We start from the raw sequence: 20,800 nt of genomic DNA on the forward strand, positions 1-20,800 counted from the left end.
GAGAAAATTAGGAGTCTGTCTCTTGGACTTGTTCAGAGGTTGTTCTATGGAAAACAGAAAATGTAATAGCTTTCTTCGACCCTCAGGGCCTTAACCATCACAGCAAGATGGAGAAGGGCTACAGGCAATACTGAATCTATGATGGTGTTTTCCAGCATCGTTGAGCAGCACAAGGTACCCCTGCCTCCTGTGTGAGGTGAAGCCATGTGGTCTCCATGGAAAGTACGGTTTCAAAAAGCAGCAGTGGAAAGAGTGCTGGACTGAGAAATATCTAAAAGTTTTAGAGAAGACTGTGGTCTATGATCTTTAAAGCTCTTTCTTGTTGTAACTAATGTACCACGTCTGGATAAGTTCTTCTGGCTATGGGACATTAGAGTAGGCACAAGGGCACTCTGTCTGCACCTGCAAAGAGAATTAATCTAGTGATAGAAGACTTCTCCATTGTGGTCCAGTACTGGGAAACAAATCAACGGAAAGTCCCTTAGACAGTGGCTTGGTGATACTTGCAATGTTCCTTCAAGAACATCTTCATGTTACCTGGTGTGGATCTGTTTAATTCTGTGGCAGTCGTGGAGAGACTGTAATCCATTCCTGGTTTCTAATTAGCTACTGGAATTGTAGTATGATAGCTTTTGTTTTAAATAAATTTTATAATACAGAATGTAAATCTCAGAAAAATGTCATAGGTATGTAATTGCCCTTTCAGTCATGATGTCCACTTATCTATTTATTTAGATTTATAGTCTAGTAATCCGAAGGTAATTACTATTTCTAAAAATCGAGATGTGTTGTGGAAGCATTTCCAAATGTGTAGCATTTCTTAAAAGGAGCCTGAATTCAAAAGTCTGACTTTATCTTAACCAAATATTTTTGGCAATGCTGAAGAAATTTTCTGAGATTAATTTAATAAATGTTTCCTGAAGGGACACATAGAGTGCAAACATCTCAAACTTGATTCATTACATTTTTCAACTATGCTTTTGCATACTCTGAGCTACTTGTTTCAGCATTTGGTGTTATCACAAAAATCTTAAACCACTTCTAGAATTCTCCCCTTCATCATTACTATACTATTATTCGTGTGCTGGACCGGGACAAGCATCCTTTCTATGATATAATCTGAACCTGTAATTAAGGAATGCATGAACACGATAGCACTTGAAGTCTGACTTTATTTTCCCCTCATACAAACAGCTAATAAGGCACTGTTAAAAACGAAGATACTTCCTTCTTTTTCCTTCACATAGTACTTGAAAATGTAAACAATATTGATCTTGAACTTCTGAATCCTTCTACATTTTTATCATCCTTCAGATCAATATTCATTTGTTGGTGTATACCACTAGTTTACAGTATAAAAGCAAACAATCTGAGGGCAGACTTTTCAATTGTGTAGCAGGCTTGTAGTTGCACTTATTTTAGTCTGAAGAAGAAAAACACTGCTTTAGGAAATGGGTCATGTGGGTGTATAAGTGGTTCGTGGAGATCCCCGATATGCCGTGGTTCTGGTCCGAGTACCACTGAAATACAAAAGAAAGAAGCTTGGTATATTCTGCAGACACACAAAATGCACCTAGATTTGACTTTTTGTGTGTGTGTGTGCGCTCTCAGGACATGATTTTTTAAATAGTCTTGGGAAATTCTACCTAAAAACCACTTTAGTAAATTAGTTTGCATGTAAACATTTAAGGGAAGAATATTTAAAGAGCTTTAGTTAACCTTCGTGACTGTCTGATATTCCTTAAACTTGTATTTTAAACCTCTGCTTTCACAGCAGTCACACCCCAGCACCCTAGGGAATCAGGAATCAGGTATGTTGGTTCTGGCACTTTGAATCCCTGGAGCTTGGTTCATCTGAAAAACAAAGGCTGTGGATTTGTTTTTCCCTAAGACTGCTTATAGCTCAAAAATTCTATGAGGCTCTTAGCCTGTGAATCTAGCTCTTCTCTGCTTCAGAAAATTCACAATATAATGTGTCACATGTAACCATAAACACCCTTTATAGGTGTTAAAAATCACATTGTAAAAAGGGGGAATAGTATAACTTAAAATTTTTTTCTTAGGAAATGTCAGAAAGATGATTGTTTGCAGTGAATAAAGGTGGAAATGGTCATGATGTAATGCTATATGTTTACTGAGTTAAGTTTGCTTCTAGGGTGGGGAGGGAGAGGAGAGTTGCAATTTAAATGGTCAGAAAAATCTCACCTCATGATTTGTAAGTTAATAAGAAAAACACCAACTATCAAGAGATGGAGTTCCTTTCCTTTAACACAGTCTCATTTAACACCGGGGACTGAGGCAGAAATTATGTTTGCCAAAGAGCAGACAATGTGATTACCAAGCATTGGCCTTCTTTGCCTCAGCTTTTCTCTTATTTTGTTCTGTTTCTATTTCTTTCTTTGCAAAACCTGAATTTGACTCTAAGCTTATTCATTCATTCATTTACTTTGAAAAAAATTAAGCTTCTTTATTGGGTCAGGCATATGCCAGGTGCTCAGCAAACAGAGACGAAAGATTGTCTCACCCTGAAAGAACTGTTGGAGGCTCTGAGGTTCCTATAACATTTGGCAACTGCTTCTTACTGAGTTAACAGAATTTTTTAGCTGCTTTGGGACTCATAGGCTTCATAGGTACTCTAAGAAAATAACTGCGCTTACATAAATAAGACTGCAGAACCATTAAAGGTTTGAGCTAGATCATTTATTCCATAAGCTCTCTTATTTTATATGACCTAAGTGGAAACCCTCCATGTAACCTGGCTAGTCTAGAGTCCTTCAGAGCATTCATAAAGAAGTCAGTGTTTGTTTGCTAATGTTGTGTTCACTTTACTCACCAGTCTTCTTGTCAGGTTTTACCAAAAACAATAAAGGATAAGACCCTGCTCTTTTTAGCTTGGAGGTATAAGTCCACGAACATGAGTAAAACAAAATAATTACCATTGCCTGGAAATCCACTTGCGCATTAACCAGAGCTTTAGCGATCTGTGCTGAGTTTTGGAAGTGCACATTATCTGCAACAAAGGAGAGAGAGAGGGAGAGAGAGAGAGAGAGACAGAGAGAGAGAGAGAGAGAGAGAGAGAGAGTTAAAGTGTTGTTAAATACCAGAAAGCATAGAGTGACAATGTACTGCCTGGAAATGAACACCAACAATTATCTAGTCATGCATTTGACATTGTCAGCAGTGAGTAATCACACTCAGATATGGAAATGTCCCTGACTCTTAGGTACTGACCCTGATCATAGGCATAGGAGGATGCTTAATGTTTCTTAAACAAAGTGATGCTGGCTCAGTATTTTTATGTGTAAGAGTCTTGCTTAAACCTCACCATCTGCTGTTCCGTGGATGAGAAGATAGTCTACATTTCTGAAATATTCTGCTCTTGCCATCACAGTTGAATTCTGGAAAAGAGGAAAAATTAACATTTTAGTTGCTGTGAGTTCTAATAGAAAACTAGCTAAATCATTGTGCAATGGACTTAGCACCAATACTGAAATTATGTATTGCTTTGGTTGATAAATATTTAAGAGTCAGAGCAACACATTTTCATCATCATTTGCATTACTTCCATCTGATTCTTAGTTTGAAAGACTGAAAGTTTATGTGTCATATGTTACATATGAGTGAGACCTTAGGCATAAATGATGCCCGCTCAAGCTGTGTAGGGGCTGAGGGTGGGGAGGAGGGTTAGGAAAAGGAAGGTTAAGGAAGGGGGCTGGTGAAAGAATACACAGAATTCAAAAGGGGTAATATCCCTTTTAGTGAGGTGGTTTGCAATCAACACAAGACCATCATTTTTGAAAGAGTAAACTCTGAATTACTGCTTTAAATCATTTGACACATTTGAAATGAATTAACCGTCTAAATAAAAAGGAAGATGCTTACTTTATAGTGTGCAAGGTTATCGTCCTTTGTTGGCAGACCCATGAATCGCTCTGTATATATAGATGCTGTAAAATACATATGAATATGTTGTTTGCATGTTGTACACGTCATTTGATTAACCAAAAAGGTGAATTAGTTTAATAATTGTTCCTCAGTTACATTATGGGAGGTCTAGAGGTAAATTCTTGCTCCACTTTGTAAAATGGTTGGCCTCAATGAAAGTATGGCATTTCTGAACTTCGCCTCAGTAGGTGTGATAAATATGTAGGAGGAGATTACAGAAGCAGGAACTCCTGTATGTTTCCTTTCCTTTCCTTCCTCAGCCTTTTTCACTACTACCTTCTAAAGGACAATATTGAAGTGGGGATGACCCATAGAATAACCTAGAGAATGATTTTCAAAGAAATCACAGACAACCACCTCCAGTGCTTTTATTGGTATCAGATTTCATCTGGGATGAATATATGTTCCCAAGTCAAGTCCATCCCCCTCAGCACCACACACACACACACACACACACACACACACACACATACACACACCCCATATGCTTTTTACTTTCTGAGTATTCTCTACAAGTCACAATTGCCTCATTTTTACTGCAACATAGAAAAGAGGACCTCATGGAGGCAAATTTTTGTATAATCCTTAGAGCTACTTTCAAATAATCATTCTGCATTAAGGTTAGTTGCAGAAACAGGCATGTACAGAAGGGTGCCTCCAAGCATAATTTTCATTTCTCTTGATTTCTGGAGCAAATGAGTTGCAACTGAAACCTGCAACACAAAGGTGAATTTCTTGGCCCCTAGCCTGCTTTTGCAAGACATTTGCTTTAGAGCCAGCAGTGCTGTGACTCTGCGTTTAAAAGCACAGAATTAGCAGTGATTTTAAAGACTTCATTCAGGTGGAGACTCAAAATTTCTGAGAGAAAATAACATATATTAGATTTTAGAAGAATCCTACCTTTGAAAGTATCTTTGATTGCTACAATGTGATTACAATGAATCACATGAACAATCTCATTTATAGATACTTTTTCCCAATGACACTGGGGTGATTGTACTGCATAATTTGTTTTCCTAACAACATCAAATATAAGAGTAACTGCATGCTAAATGTTTTCATGACAATATTTATGAAATGTTTCCATACCGTAATATTCCCAGCTGGAGACTGGAGCCACTGCTATTCCACATTTAAAAAGACCAGAGCCAGATGCAAGGGTCAGTGATGAAACATAACCTCCATAGGACTGTGGAGACAGTTACGTGTCAGTACCAGAATTACTTTCAGAAGATCCTCCATATTTTTATAACAGTGCTACTCATAGTCATTACTGAAGGGAGCAGGGCTCATGCACCAAGGTACATTAAATGGCAATCTGACACCTTGGACAGCAAGGCCCCACCAGGAGTTTCATCCATAACAGACCAGAAATAATTGGTGTGCTAATCCGAGTAGACTCTCTGAAACCAGGAGAGTATTAAGAGCCAGGTGTAATTATAAGTCTTCTAAAAAAATAAATGTCTTCTTTTCATCTATACCTTTCCAACAAGGGCCTTGCTAAAACAGAAACAGTATGCTACTTGAAAAAGATGCATTAAACAAAGGAAATTATTCCCAAAATGTAAATGTAAATCACTTTCTACAGTTACAAATGGCCTGTGAGGCAGAACTTATATTGATATGTTTACTTAGTTTTACAACAAAACACAAAAAGAAGGAGCTGAGAACCTTTCAGAGATTTTAAGACACAGTCAGAAATTGTGAATTCTGTAGTTACATATTCTATTTTGAAGACTTCTGAAATAGTAGCTCAAAAGAGAAAAATATCATTGAGATTTTTAAAAATCTTTTATTTCTTCCCATGAATTTAATAGAAAAGCAAAGAAATACAAAAGGAGATGCATAGTGTAGAATCAGCAGTAGGGTTAGCCCTCATAGGGGTCTTTTCCCCAAGGAATCAACAGAAATGGGACCCTTGTAGCAGAATTTCCATATTACTTAGATATTTGAACCTCTGGCTAATTACAGGGACAGGAACAGGAACAGGACATCTCAGTGGGGCTGCCTGTCTTCCTGAAACTCAAATTAGGCCTGTACAGACCTACTGGGTGAGAAGTGTTCCTCTTAAAAGCATGGCTAAGCAGTCTTCTGGAACATTAATCAAGAACAATGTGTGTAGTAAATCATGAAATAATTTTCAGTGTTTTTTTTCTTGCTTTGATACAAGAATATCTGTAGACCTCATAAGGAAAGTGGGTGACATTCCCACTAAAACTACCCCTGAGTTTCAGGTCATACACAACCTTCCTCAGATTGTAATACATTATATCTTTTTTTTTTTTAACCTCAGAAAAGACACTCTTTGAAAAGGAGAACAGTGAAAGCAAGGGAGAAAAAGAAGACAAAGACAGACAGACAGACAGACGGCAATGGCAGCAGGTCAGCGGCCAAGGTCTACCTTTAATCTGTGAAATACAGAGAGTGGAAGAATAAGCTGCAATTGTGTTGAATTCAGCAGTTAAATGAAGAATCCTCTAACTAGTTTACAGTTTCATGTTTCCAACTCTGGTGAATTTATTGAAGGCCGTTGGCTGCAAAATACAGAATAAAAGAGGCGGCTCCAATTATACCACGGCCTCTTTTTATTATACTTGGAGGAGAACTAAGCCATGTTTTAATAGGGGAAAATTATATTTTAAAAACAGAAGGAACATTTGCATTTGAAAGTCATTTTGGTAAGTGAAAATTTTCTATCTCATTCAAACTTTCACTTATAAAAATAATTTGTTTTGATTAGTAGGTTAGCAAGAACTATTCCTAAAATGGAAGGGATTTCCTTCCTTTTTAATTTTAAATTTAAATAAGAGTAAACTTAAGGCCTTTAGAAAATGATTATTGTTCATGATTTTATTGGAAAAGAATATTTACAAAAAATAAAAACACTAGGTCTTGCCTCTTGTCTTCAATGCCCCAGAGCAGAAAATAGCATGAAGTGAGATTGGATACAGAAAGATTTTGCATATAGTAAAAAGTTTCTTGAACATTTCTGCTAAAAATCCTAGGAATTATTAATATGTATAGGCTCAGAGATTAAGTGTTAGTGCTGTATTTAAATATAATCTTCCTGTTTTCATAATGAATACAGTTTTTTTCTCTAGGGATTTATTAGGGCAAAAGCTACTGTATTTGTAGCACAATAGAAGAAGGCTATGCTTTGAATTTCCAGGCAGCTTGGAAAAGCTGTGCCTATTGTAAATGAAGGGGGAGAGAGGCCCATGCTGACTTTTTATGCTCTCCCATGAGTGGGGCTCCCAGCCTGAGTGGGTGACTGCAATAGGCGAAGAACCTACAGAGCAGATTGGCCTTAAGAATTCTAGAACTGTGTCCTTTGCACTTAGATGCCTTGCCATTTTATTTAAATGAAGAATGTCTTTTAAAACATTCTTAGAATGGCGCAGAATTTTGAGAGGTCTTATGGAAGATTTTATATGAGCCATAATGCACATTTTACCTACAGACAGTAATAATAACTAGTTAACATTTTTCTGACCAAGCTTATTGCATTGGTCTTCTGGGGGCCCACACAATCTGTCTCCCTTCTCCCTCCTTACACCTCCTCCACCTGTCTCTTCTGATTGCTCATTGGCTCTCCTCATGTTCCTTGAATTCTCCAAGCATTATCTAGCCTCAGGACGTTTGCAAATGCTATGACCTTCTGCTTGGTGTTTTTTATTCCGAAGACAGTATGACTCACTTCCTTTTTTCTAATTCAAATGTCACCTCTCTTCTCTGATCTTGTAGTTTAAGCTTATTCTCTGCACCCCTCCTTGTTTTGTTTTACATTTCTCCATGGCATTAACACCATTCCACATTCTATAGTTTACTTATTTATATTGCTCGTTGTCTTGGTCCTCAAAGATTCCAAGCTCTGTGAGATTAATTTTGTCTGTCTTGCCAATAAATATAACCTCAGCCTTGAGGATCTGGACTAACACAGAATAGGGATAGAAGTAATATTTGTTGAATATATGACTTTGCTATGAACTCAGGTAATCCTCCCAGTGACCTAGCAAGGAAGTGATTGCTGCGTTTCACAGTGAGGGAAGTGAGATTCAGAATGAACTATGGGCTCGGTAAGCAGGAGAACGGAGGCTTCAACACAGGACACCTAACTCTACAACTCAGGGAATTTCTCCTGTATCCCTACACTAGAGCATCTTCTTCGAAGGGAAATAATAGTCTCATTGCAAGTGCAATTGTCCTACTTTTACGTTGTTGATCAAGCACAGCAATTCAAATTGCTGACAATTAGTCAGTGGAAGAGAAAGGAACTAAGATTAAATAATTAACTAATGCTTATTCAACACCACCTGGCTAGGTCTATATTAACAAAGCAAAGCCCCTAAATGAGTCTGTTCTAATAATTTAGGCAAAATTTCACAGCTCTATAGTTGTCAGAGCAATTGCTTCAATTTTTCATTCCATACAGGGTTTTAACAATTTTGGTATTTTGGGTTAGAGAGCTCTTTATTGTAGGGTCTTTGCTGCATTGATGGAGGTTTAACAGCCTTCCAGGCTCCTATCTCCTAAATGACAATGACCCTCCCTAGGTGTGGCAATCAGAAAGGATTCCAGACATTGCTTAATGTTCTGAGGACAAATCCACCCTACTTTTTAGGCACCATGGCGATCACATAGTAGATATTTAATAGCCGCCTAAAAGCCAGGCTATTCGGTTTTGCTTTATTTGAGCCAGAAAAATGAAAGGGGAAGGTGGAATTACCTCCTTCCCTTTTTGGTCTGGATAATGGAGAAGCATGTAGGATTTGTCTTACTGACCAACTGATTCTGGAAGAAGTTAAGTTAAACATGATGTGTCATGCAGACCACAGAAGTAACAAACATTTCATGACAACTGATAGTTTGTCCCCTAACATGGAATACATTAATAGCAAAATAACCTTGTGATCTTCATCAATGTCTTCCTCTTTTTTGCCTCCAATTTCTAATACATTTGTGGTTATTAGTTTGTAAACAAACGATCAGAGCTGTGGCATTTTTCCAATCTCTAGTTCACTAGCGTACATTAGGTGCTTGGATCCATATCCAATTCTATCCCTTGATCCTTCCTCTTCTACTGTGTTAGCCATCCTCCACTCTCCACCTAAAACGATCTTTCTAAAATACCAATACCACTCCTAATTGACTTTAACATCCCTTTTTCTATAAGTGTCCATGTTGATGTATTTGGGGATGGGTGAGGAATAAAAAATTGTGGAATTACATACTTCTTATAATGTTATGTTACTTGTCCTCTATTATACCTATATACACTATTGTAAAACATTTAATGATTTACTAAATTACTAGACCACTGGTTGTTCCTAAAAAATCTAGTCCTAGTAAGATACATTTTTGGAGAACTCTGACTTATCGGGTTAAATTCAGTTTAAATAGCATCAAAATATTTGACATGGCTATATATTATGCTAAACATTTGAAAAACAAAGTTAAGAAAAGATAGTCCGTTCCATTAATGAATTCTCAGTCCTATAAAGAAAAATATAAAAAGCTATAGGAATGCAAAATCAAACCTGAGTTGAGTCTTAAACAGCAAGTGGAAGTTTTCCATTTTGGAAGGAGAAAGAGGTAGGAAATAGAAGAAGCAAGTGGCATGGATGGACACTGCAGGTGTGAGGAACTGCATGGAAAAGCAATATGGTAAATGTTATTCTTTTAATGACAATTTTACTTATAACATTGGCACTTGTAAGGGCAAAGTACAGGGTTAATTAAGAAACAATTGCATTGGGCTGGGGATTTAGCTCAGTGGTGTAAGTACCTGCCTGGCAAGCAGGAGGTTGTGAGTTCAATACTTGATACCATAAAAATAATTGCAATATTTTGAACAGGTGCTACCTACCCTATAGTCCATCAGTGCAACACAGGATCTTGTTATGTAAAGAATGCAAACTTGGGCCCCACCCCACTACATCAGAGTCTCTGGTAGCAAGGCCCTGGCAGTGATATCTTAACAAACTCTTCACATGATGCTCTTGTATCTGAAGTTTGAGAAGATCTGATCTAAATGATGTATGAAAAAACTCTAAAGCATCATTAATGGGAGTGGAAAGAACTTAGCTGTCTGGAGGTAGAAGGGATAGAATTTACAAACCAACAGCATGCTGGAATTCAAGAGAGAGAAGGATTGGAAAACAACTTTGATCTTTCTAATTTGGGTGAGTAGGAGTGTGGTGGGCCTTTAATAGAGATAAAGACTCGCTTTAAAGTTTAGTTTGGAGTATACTAAACTTCAAATCCATGTAACTTTTGCGACAGATGATCAGGAAACATTTGAAATATGAGCTTAGAAGAAGGTTTGATGTTCATGACAGGGATCTGGTGATCATCATTATCTTTGAAACTATAGAGTCTGCCTAGAAAAATGGGGGATCAAGGTCAGATGCAGAAACAAATTGACATTTAAAGAACTAATGGAGCATAATTATCATAGATATGCAAAACATAAAAAGAAAAAGGTGCCAGAGTCACGCACAGTCTATTTTCTTTTATGTGGCGGAAAAGGTCCTTGTTATCTGGCCACCTGTCTACTATAGAACTCATATTCTACATCCTCCTCATGATTATTTAGGCTTGTGAAATTTCATGTAATCCTGAGCAAGCTACACATGCCTTGCTAACAAAAAGTTAGCTCAGGAACGTGGCAACATGGTCTTTGCTGAGCCTGGAATGCCTCAATATTAATTTATCTCTGCCAATCTCAAGTACTAATTTATTTCTGAATTCTCTCTTAACATCTACAGCAATAATTAATTACACTTCTCTCTGTCTTTCTCCATCTAAGTTATAACTCTCTTAATACTTAAAAAATTGTTGATCCATAGCCTTTCTATGGTGTCCCCCCAAGAAGGGGGTGGATATTTATCCTCTAAATATCTAACTAAAAGACCTACTTGTTAGCCAATGAAAACTCATACAAGTGAAAAAATTAATGTGCAGGGGTAAGACAGATAGATTAGTAAATGTAAACTTGTCTAAAACCTGAACAACTAATAAAAGCAGAATGGTTTTTGAAGTCTTTTCTATCTTCCATTTGCATTGCCAATTTGGGATCTGCTTAGGTATTGAGTCCATTGGCAGTTTACCTACTGCTTTTTCTCCCAAGGATGCTTTCAAAAGCCTACTTTATAGTCATTGCCATGTTGGAAACCAAGCTAAAAGGAGTAAAATAAAACTATGTCTTTCAGGGAACTTGGAAAGTAGATGTGGTAAGAATCTCTTATTGAAGAATGTCAGTTGATGCAGATATACTTTGGGGTGATAAGTGGGTTCCTTAAATCATCCCACATAGATGGTTATCTACCAAACTAATATGTAGGATATTCTATAAATGAAATAAAAAATCTTACATTATGCTTACTTCAGTCTGTAGTAAAAGCAACTACTAAAGATTCTATATATAAAGGCTAATAAAAATACAGTATGTGCTCAAATTAAAAAATACTGTCAAAGGCATACTGTCGTTAATGCCTCTCACTTTGAACACATTTATCCCATTATTCTTTTGTTGTTGTTGTTTTAAGGCAAGGTATGGCTTTGTATTGCAGGTTGGTCTTGAACTCACTATGTAGCCTGTTGGTTTTAAACTCATGGTGATTTGACTGCCTCAGCCTCTCCAGTGATGGGGTTACAGGTACCTCAATAACACTTGGCTCTTATCCCATTCTTCTTGCCATTTTCTTAAGCATTTCTGAAAGTCTTTACTAGATGTGATCAAAAATAAAGTGAGTGCTGCTTCTGACTGCCATCCAACACAAAAGCAGGCTGATAAAGTTATAAAATGTGTCCTCATCCGCCGCATTCATGGATCTGGTACCTCCGGACTTCTAACTCTTCTCCAAAGTCAAACTGGCCATGAAAAGTGGGCGTTTTTTTCAGCTGGCTCAGGACACTGAGCCAATCGGGACAGGGCACCTAGATTTGAAAGAGGTCTTTCAGAATTGCTTCAGAAAGTGGCAAGAGTGATAGAGTAAATGTGCTTGGAGCAAAGTGAAATATTTTGAGAAGGATTAATGGCAATGTGTCTTGCTGTAATAAGCAACTGCCTTCACTGTTGTTTTTGATAACAACTTTTATGTGCTCAGTTTGAAATGAGAATCTTTCAATGATTTACTTTAGGAAATTTCATTAAAATGGATAATAGAAAAGGTCTTATCTGAAATATTTCGCTATAAAAATATTTTGTTTATTTCAACCCATTTGATTTTCATTCTGTTTAGATATTTAACATTCAATAGTTTTAAGAAGGACCAAATGGCTCGAAATAACAACTTACTCCAAATTTGTAACAGTCCTCATCTGGTCACTGGGCTGAGAATTGAGCCGAATTCTGCAAATTCCCTTCAATACTGGTTTTCATTCCCTCTGTCTTGTGCAGGCCGCTTTCAGAGAAAACAGCCAAGAAAAACAACCCAAGCACAACCGGCTGCAAATTGACTTGCAAATGTACAAATTCAGACCAAAAAGTGAAGCAGGAAATCTTCTTGAAGGGTAATTATCATAATTTATAATGGGCAAACCTAAACTCTTTCCAATATTTCTCCAAACTTTCCAGTGACTTCATTGGCTATGACTGACAAGTGTTGCCACTTTTCTGTGCCTCCATAGGTCCTTAAACTTGGGAAAACATGCTAAATAACTAGAAAAACAAATAGTATTTCTCTTTGGTTAGCACAAGTTAGTAGGCCTATTAAAATGATTTGCTTGCCATGGAGAGACTTGTGTGACACGGAGAAAGAACTCTGATAGGTTGGATATGACCTCACTAGAATAAGTAACAAAGAATGTATATTCTAAAAGTTTCTGTAGTGCGGCTTTGCATAAAAATGAAACATAGAAGATATGTTTAAGTTTAAAATGACAAAGGTTATTATACTTCTGATGAGTGCTGTTTAAGTGTGTGATAATTTGATATCAAAAATTAAAGTTTTGCCTATTATGAGTTAATTGGCTGTACAAGGGAGAAACTGAATAATGGGGGTGGGAAAAAAGTACTTAAAACCACCACTTTGAAGCCCAAATTATCCAAACTGACTGTTTCCATTGACAGATTAAATTATGTTTCAACATTAACATTTCATGAGAAACTTTATAAGCGAACACTTAGAAAATGATGATTGCTGAACTGAATAACAGGCTTAAAACATATAAAACAACTCACCCAGCCCCATATGGCTATTCTTTTTTCATCAATGAAACCCATTTCTATGAATTTTCTAAAGGAAAAGAAACAAATTTTTAGAATTTTAAGTGTGTACACATGACATTTACTTCATTACACAAGCATATTTAATCCAAAAACTTAATAGAAATGCTACATTTTCTTTGTTTAAACACATGCATAATTAGGCTGCATTTACAAATAATTAAAATAATATTGCAATATTTTCTGCAAAGGATAAAGAGATCCCCTTGTACATTTATTGAGTAGCGATCTTAGCATTGCAAGCCCAGTGTCTTAACCTTGCTGGGTGAGTTACCAGAGACAGGCATGCAGACTAGCTCATAATAACCTAAGATGTAACAGCCCACGCGGGTACCACTACACTCCTAAATTCTTAACTTTTGGGAAGAATTTTAGTTTTGTTGGTGTTTTCAATATTAATTCGTTATCATCTTTTTTGCTTAGTTGGTGATAATCATCATTTCAGTTTTAGACACGTTTCATATTTAGATACCTTTAGTTCATAGTGTGGACAGTTGCACGCATCTTTTAAAATACAGAAATGATTCATTTTTGCTCTATCACAGAAAAGCCTCTATTTGAAAACTACTTTGAAAATAAATGTTCTCTTAGAACAAATGTTCATGAGAAAAATAACCTTTAAAAAGTTATGGGTAACCTTCCAAGTCGATATAAAACAAATATTTTAGGCTAGCTTATAACATGTCCCCTGTTGGCAGGTGATGTAAAGAAAATGTGGTTTATTTGGGGAATGATTTGGTAACTACTCTAGGATGCTTCAGAGAAATCGAAGCAGCACTATGAAGAAGCAGCTGATGTGCTGGATGAACAACTGTAAGGGATGGATAGGAGGAGACCAGTGAACAACACCAGCCTAGAAAAAATGCCAGGGTTTTGTTTCCTAACTCAGGTGCTACCAGTGCCCTTCCTGGTCCGTTCTTCTCCAGCAGCAGAACTGAGTGATTTTCATTAGTTGCTTCTTAAAAGGATTTTACAGCAATCATTTCATTTCACTCATTGCATTGATTCAACTTGCACGTTTCTGATGCACGGAAGAGTTGGGCAAGTGCCCGGGACAAACAGATGGGCAGAGGCCCCGTTAGTCACAGCTTTCCCGACACTGATTCTGAAGGACACTGAAGAGTGTACATGGAAGAAATGCAGTAGCAAATGGAGAGTTGCTACCTGTGATGCAGCTCAGGGTAAAGCAAGCAAATGAGAAGCACACTGTGGCCCTTCAGCTAGTCCTCCAAAAACTCCAAAACCCCAGGGAAACGAGAGAAGGTTCAGGTTCACGTTAAAAATGTCTTGCTGCTACAGATTGAAGATAGTTCTGAACCATAAAACCAGCCGAGATTTTATGATCCCCCAGAAGCTAGCAATCATACTGCTTGCATCTGGGATAAAAAGCAAATAACAGGTGATACATGAGAACAGGAAATTCTTTACGGCTCCCTTCCTAGGTTTATTCTAAAAGGATGACATTTACAGGAAATGATAGTACAATAGTTAACATGGAAATGAAACATTAACACTTAATGTGGCAGAACTGGGTTAAAGGTTAGCTAGATAATCTCAGCACTTTGTGACCAGCAAGGCCCTATAAAGTTCACCTCCAAATTCTGAAAATCTTCCAGGAAGTTTATCAAAAATACAATTGATATTATAGTTAAAGCAACATAATATAAGTAACAAACGAATTGGATGCTTTCTTAACCTCAGAAGTGAACTGAACCTTTTAATTTTCTCCCATAAAAATGATTGTAGGCAAAAGTGAACTCAGAATCCTACTCACCAATTACTGTCCTATTTTAGGAGTGTTTGGATAGATACTATCTGTAATACTATGATCAGCTCTTCCTTCTCATATAATTCTTCACCATTAATTCTCAAGTTGCAAAAAATTAAAAGCTGTAGGAATGTCAATAATGTCAAATATACCACTAATGAAAGGACTTGATCCTACAACCACTGAAATTTTATGGTTTCCTTATATTTGCGAATTTTAGAAACACTTGAAGAAAACCTTTTTCCGTTTCACATATGTTTGTGAGTTTGTAGGCATCCTCTTAGAAGCATTCTGTTTTGCATACATAAAAGTTATGAGGATGGATTGCCTCTTTTCTCCCCTTATCTGTTTAAATCTATTTGTTGGACTTGATTGGTGCTTACTGTTGTTTCCAAATACATATGTATGATTTTCTCTTGGTCTAAAACAAATTTAGTTAGATTATATTTCATAAAATAATCAAAGGGACATAGTTGATCCTCTGGCAAAAATTTGAGGGTTATAATGTAATGAAATCCCAATTCTTCAGGTCAGGTATTCAGCAGCCAACTCCTGAAACACTTCTTTGGGGGATCCATGGTTGAATCATTCTCAGGATCAGTGTTATAATGGTAGCCACTTTAGTTTTCTCAAAATATTAGGTTCTTAGGCAGTAGTGATTTCAAGCAAAGCCAAGGCCAGCCCTGAAGATACGTATACTGCTAAATATATTTTATGTTTAGGCCACGCAGCCATCTCATCTTCTTGGGTATCCACCATAAGTTCTGTGTAACAGCAGGGCTGTTACTTCAGAGTGCAGATGGTTCATCCCCTTTTACCAGACTGTAAGTGCTTTGAAAGAACTGATTGCAAATTGTGCAGTTTCATCGTGAGTGTGGATATGTATTAATATTTGATTGAATATTAATTGTGGTTGAATTAGTTATATTTAAGTTAGGGAACAGATGAGTGAATATACATATATCCTACTACTTCAAAACTTCTTCAGGTACTACCCTAAAATGTATCAGAGAAAGTAGTTACCACCACTGGTGCATCTTCAGTGCAGTTTTGTACTACTGTGATAATCAGTGGAAAGTAGAATTTGTGGCCTGGTGTCCTATATATTAAACATCAGAAATAATTTTTTATTAAGGTCTACACATGCTGTTCAGGGTTGAAATTTCACTAAACCCAAAGAAGACATTATAAAGGCATTTTTTTCTTATGCTCGAGTGGTGATTTTATGGTGGTAAATCATGGCACAAAAATATGATGTATTTTGTTGTTTTTGGTAGGCTGATGATGATGTTGATCATTATGATGATTAGGACAGGAAGATAATTATTTTTTTAACTAACTCCAAAACAAACCATTTTTAGCTCTACCAATTTTGGAAAAGATCTAACTGAATTACAAATAAGGAGTAGTTTGTATTTTGTGCTGTCTTGGAGTACTGTATTACATATCCTTAGTAATTATTGCATAGTTTGAATATAAATAAACATGACCCAAGGTGAAAACATACCCGATGGAATTGAGGCTAGAATCCTGATAATGGTGTTAGCATTCCTGTTAAGGAATATGCAATCTTTATATAAGAAACTGGATATTTTTGCTTTTAAATTAACTTTTCATTGCAAAAATTACCTCCAAAGAAATTAACAACTCAAAGCTCAAAAATCTGAATCATTGAGTATTATGGAGTCTCTCAGAATTAAATAATTAATGATGGTTATAGATTTTGGTATTGTTTAATTAAACTATCAATGTGCCATGTTTTGTTCAAATACACTGTTTTTAATTGATTTTTTTTTGTTTTATATAACTATTCACAAAAGAGAATAAATATTTTTAAATGTATGTGTTATGACTACTTTCTTACTTGTAAAAATAATTTTTAATCTAAACTCTTGTGGTTTGATTTGATACAAAAATACAAAGAACGTCTGGGCCTAATCTGTGTCATATATGTTACATTGAAGTTATTAGCTTTTAATGACATTAAGGTTGTAAAAGAAATATACAAATGAATCTTTTAAACTGATCCTTTTTTATGAATTGGTGTTTAACATACAGCTGTCACACACAGAATTATCCATCATCAAAATACAATAAACCTATAACTTTAGATTTATAAACAAGTATTCCCTACCTTCATCTGCTCACACTATTATAAAGAAACTCGACAACTAGAGAAAAAGCAGAGGAATTCTGCCATGTCCCCAAAGCAGCAGTAATTCTGGTGACAGTTCTCTTATTGTTTGAGGAAGAGATGGCTGAACTTTAATTGTGATTGATGATATAATCTGGCAGAATCAGATTATGAAATTGTATTTTCTCTAAATGTTTTCATAGTATTATTTCTATCATGGAAATTAAATATATTTTCTCAAATGAAAACTGTCATTTTCATGTTAGCATAAGTGAACTTGACAGCTAGGTTAATTACAAATGAACACCCAACAGCTGAATGTATGGGGTATGCATGGAGTCTTGAGCCATTTCCAAACTTAAAACGTAGAATTCACAATGCATAAGCAAATTCAGGTATTTTGCTTTCTGAAGATCATTGCTAGAGCCACTCAGAATTTCCCACTAATTATGAGCCTTGGTAATAATGAATGGGTATTGAAATGACTGACATATTGAACGGTCTATTCTTCACAGTGCTATAAGTCACTTTTTTACACATTTAGCACATCTCTTCCATAAATATTTTTTCCATTTGACAAAAATAGCCCTGTAAGAATAATGATAACTTTGGATTAAATGAGGAAAATAGATAAAAAGAATTAAGTCATTCAGGATAGGGAAACAGGCCTGGGGGTTTAACTTGGTGGCAGAACACATGCCTAATATGCACAGTGATCTGGAATTCAATCCCTAGCAATAGCAATATAGAAAAAAGAGAAACAGAGAGACAGCGACAGAGACAGAGAGAGAGAGAGAGAGAGAGAGAGAGAGAGAGAGAGAGAGAGAGAGAGAGAGAGAAGAAAAAGCACGCTTGGGTTGCATGGAATTTGTTGTATGTTGACATCAATGTGAATGAGAAGGCGCTCACCTGACAGCTGTAATCTGATCCTCAACTTCATAAACACCCAGCTTTCTATACACTGCATACAATATTTTGTCACCTTGGAAAGCTGTCCCTCGACCATCCACCAAGGCAATGACTATGTCTTCCTTACTTGCAAGATAAGATATCCAGTTAATAGAGAATATAGACTTCACACTCTGGGTACAGGGACCACCATACCTAAAGGAAAGGAAAAAATAAATAAAAATCAAAAAAATTCAGAATGCTCTATAAAACTCAACTTCTAAACTGGTCTCATATTACATATAGTAATTACCAGTACAATAATGGGATAAAATTTCAATGACAATTGCATTAGAGCTGGCTCAAAATCAAGAGAAGATCAGGCTTTGCCCAGAGGTTTGTTACAAGGAAGTTGTTTTGGGACACAGCCTCTCCTATTCCCCAAAACGGATACATCTAGGGTTGGCATTTCAAGGAATATGTGTGGGTTTTTCGTCATTTCTGCCACCTGCCACTTGCTAAAAGCAGACATAAGATATACTAAAAAAATGCATGGTGTTTTAAGCAAATTGTGTGTAGGTCAGCACTGATTTTGGGTGTGATTCCACTAAATGTATTCCATTCCTTTATTTCTTTTCTAACTCAATTACATAAGATGTGAAGATGATTTACAATGTTTTTTTGGCTGCAATTTCTCTATCTCAAAGGTATTCAGACACATTTGGCAATTTGCCACATAAATAAAATTCAACACAGCTATACAAGCAAGTCCATTGAAAATCTCAAAACTTCCTCAATCTATTTTAAATAGCCATATTTTATTTACTCTGATTAGTTGAGGAATACATAAAAACAGCATCAATAGGAACTGTTACCAAGGAGAATGGCTCATTCTATTTTATAATTCTGTATTTCATTCAACATATTTTCAGTAAATAGTTTTAGACCAAGGAAAATATTACATACACTTGAATTAGCAAAGGATACTTCTTTGATCTGTCAAATTGAGGAGGAAGAATCATCTTGTACCATAAAGCTTTGGAAAACAAAACAAAACAGAACAATCTTTATTTCAGAATACGTATGGAATCATTTAAATGCTCTAATAAAATATACATCACAAAAGCAGTGATTAGTAGTTGTAAAATGTTAAGAATAAGAATATATTTTGAAAGGATTTTTAATATATATTTTAGGTTCAATTTACAAATGACTAGAAATGTTGAATTCCTGCTTGTTTCAGAAACACAAGCTGTAAAATTAAAATTAAGCAAGTTCTTTTTAAAAAAAGGTCAATGTTGAAAGAAAGCTACGGAAAAATTTAAGATCAACTGTATCCACAATCATATAAAAAATTTAGCGAAACCAAATACTGTTAGCGTAAAACTGCTTTTAAAAAGATCTTGCATCATAGGATTTGCAATATAACATTTACACTGTAATTTTTTAAAACCAGAAAAGTGTTTAGTTTTATAAGTGAGAAGTTTTTAAAAGATCTTACTAATTTCATCCACTTCAAGTTTCTTAATTTCTTCTTTAGGCAGCTGGATATGTTTTAAAGCATTTTCCAATTCCTTGTTGTCTTCTAGGATTTTAATTTCTTTAAAAAGTAAAATGTTGATTTTTAATTAATAATATTTCCATAGCATTTTTCTTAAATTCCTTTGTTTTTAACATGGATGAAACTGAAACTGGGTAAGTCTCCTTTAAAGATTTTCATATTGACAAACAGTTTGAATCCAGTTTTCAGGGCTGATATAAATGTAGACAGGACATTATGCTTCAATTGCTATCTCCTACACAGATTTTTATTTCCAAAACACATTTTGAGAATAATTATAGACTCAACAATATTAACTCAAGCATGTTTGTTTCCCCATTTTAAATTTATTCATTTTTTAACCTAAAGCCACAACCTGACCAAGTAGATGACATTTTACTTATTATCTATGAAAATATATAGTAGATGTAAAATCTATACCATCAAGTCTTCAAATTTAAAATAATTATGTAGTTACAGAGTTTTTAAATTTTCAATGAGTGAAGCCATGTGTTACTTCTGACATTTTTATGATTATTTCTTTAACCTTTCACTATTGTTTTTGATGAGTATAACAAATTCTCCTTTTTCCCCCCACTGATTTAATAACTGTGTACAAGATTTCTTTAAGTTTTATCTCCCAAGATTTTCAGATATCTCAGCATAACAACACATTTATGCTGTGGTCTGTTTTGTATCTTTAAAAACATAAAATCTGCAGGTTATACTTGAATTTAGTTTCATTTTAGCTTTTAATCTTTGAAACCGACAAATCCATTGATCCTCTGAATGTGACAGACTGATGATAGATGGAAACTGGCTTTAAGCAATAGCGAGATTTTTGTAAGCTTTATTTTGAACTGGGATTGTTAAGTAAGTATCTGAGGGAAAAGTAAGTCTTCTTATGGTCTGTGGATTTTGTAGCTTCATTTTACAATACAGTGGGCTAGGTGACCTGTGAGATGTAGTAATTATTACAAAAGAAATTCTGAAGAATTCCTGTTTGTATGCCTTTTTGAAAAAGTGGTCCCTGAAAATAGCGAATTGGAGACTTGTAACTACATTAAGTTTGCCAAACCATTTTTCTTGTGACTCTCAGTTTTCATATACTCATGGCATTTTGCTCCAACATGTTATATTTAATCTTAGTACAAGTATAGATGTTTTGGGTAAGATTTGTATAAAATGCATAATAATTTTCACATCATCTTTGGGTAATCTTAAGGAAAGAGATACTTGTGACACCTTAAAAGTTAAAACCAAAAAAAAAAAAAAAATACACAATTCTTGTAGAGC

General features: G+C 35.6%; 1 protein-coding gene across 2 annotated transcripts in view; it reads right to left on the reverse strand.

The window, feature by feature from the left end:
• Window positions 1-1,154: 1,154 nt before the first annotated feature.
• Window positions 1,155-20,800, reverse strand: part of Fap (fibroblast activation protein alpha) — a 77,223-nt gene continuing 57,577 nt past the window's right edge. The window contains exons 18-26 of one of the 2 annotated variants that reach the window (XM_063259166.1): window positions 19,466-19,564; window positions 18,931-19,000; window positions 17,986-18,180; window positions 13,130-13,184; window positions 5,035-5,134; window positions 3,883-3,947; window positions 3,326-3,398; window positions 2,937-3,010; window positions 1,155-1,520 (exon numbers count right to left, since the gene is read on the reverse strand). In XM_063259166.1, coding sequence (XP_063115236.1) covers window positions 1,419-1,520; window positions 2,937-3,010; window positions 3,326-3,398; window positions 3,883-3,947; window positions 5,035-5,134; window positions 13,130-13,184; window positions 17,986-18,180; window positions 18,931-19,000; window positions 19,466-19,564 — 833 coding nt within the window. In that variant the 3' untranslated portion in view covers window positions 1,155-1,418. Of the gene's footprint in view, window positions 1,521-2,936; window positions 3,011-3,325; window positions 3,399-3,882; window positions 3,948-5,034; window positions 5,135-6,346; window positions 9,590-13,129; window positions 13,185-17,985; window positions 18,181-18,930; window positions 19,001-19,465; window positions 19,565-20,800 lie in introns of those variants that run through there. The other variant, XR_010050817.1, reaches the window with a different exon arrangement.

This window comes from Cavia porcellus, unplaced genomic scaffold (genome assembly GCF_034190915.1).
Source record: "Cavia porcellus strain 051 isolate PalLab524CR breed Dunkin Hartley unplaced genomic scaffold, mCavPor4.1 scaffold_12, whole genome shotgun sequence".
Taxonomy (NCBI): domain Eukaryota; kingdom Metazoa; phylum Chordata; class Mammalia; order Rodentia; family Caviidae; genus Cavia; species Cavia porcellus.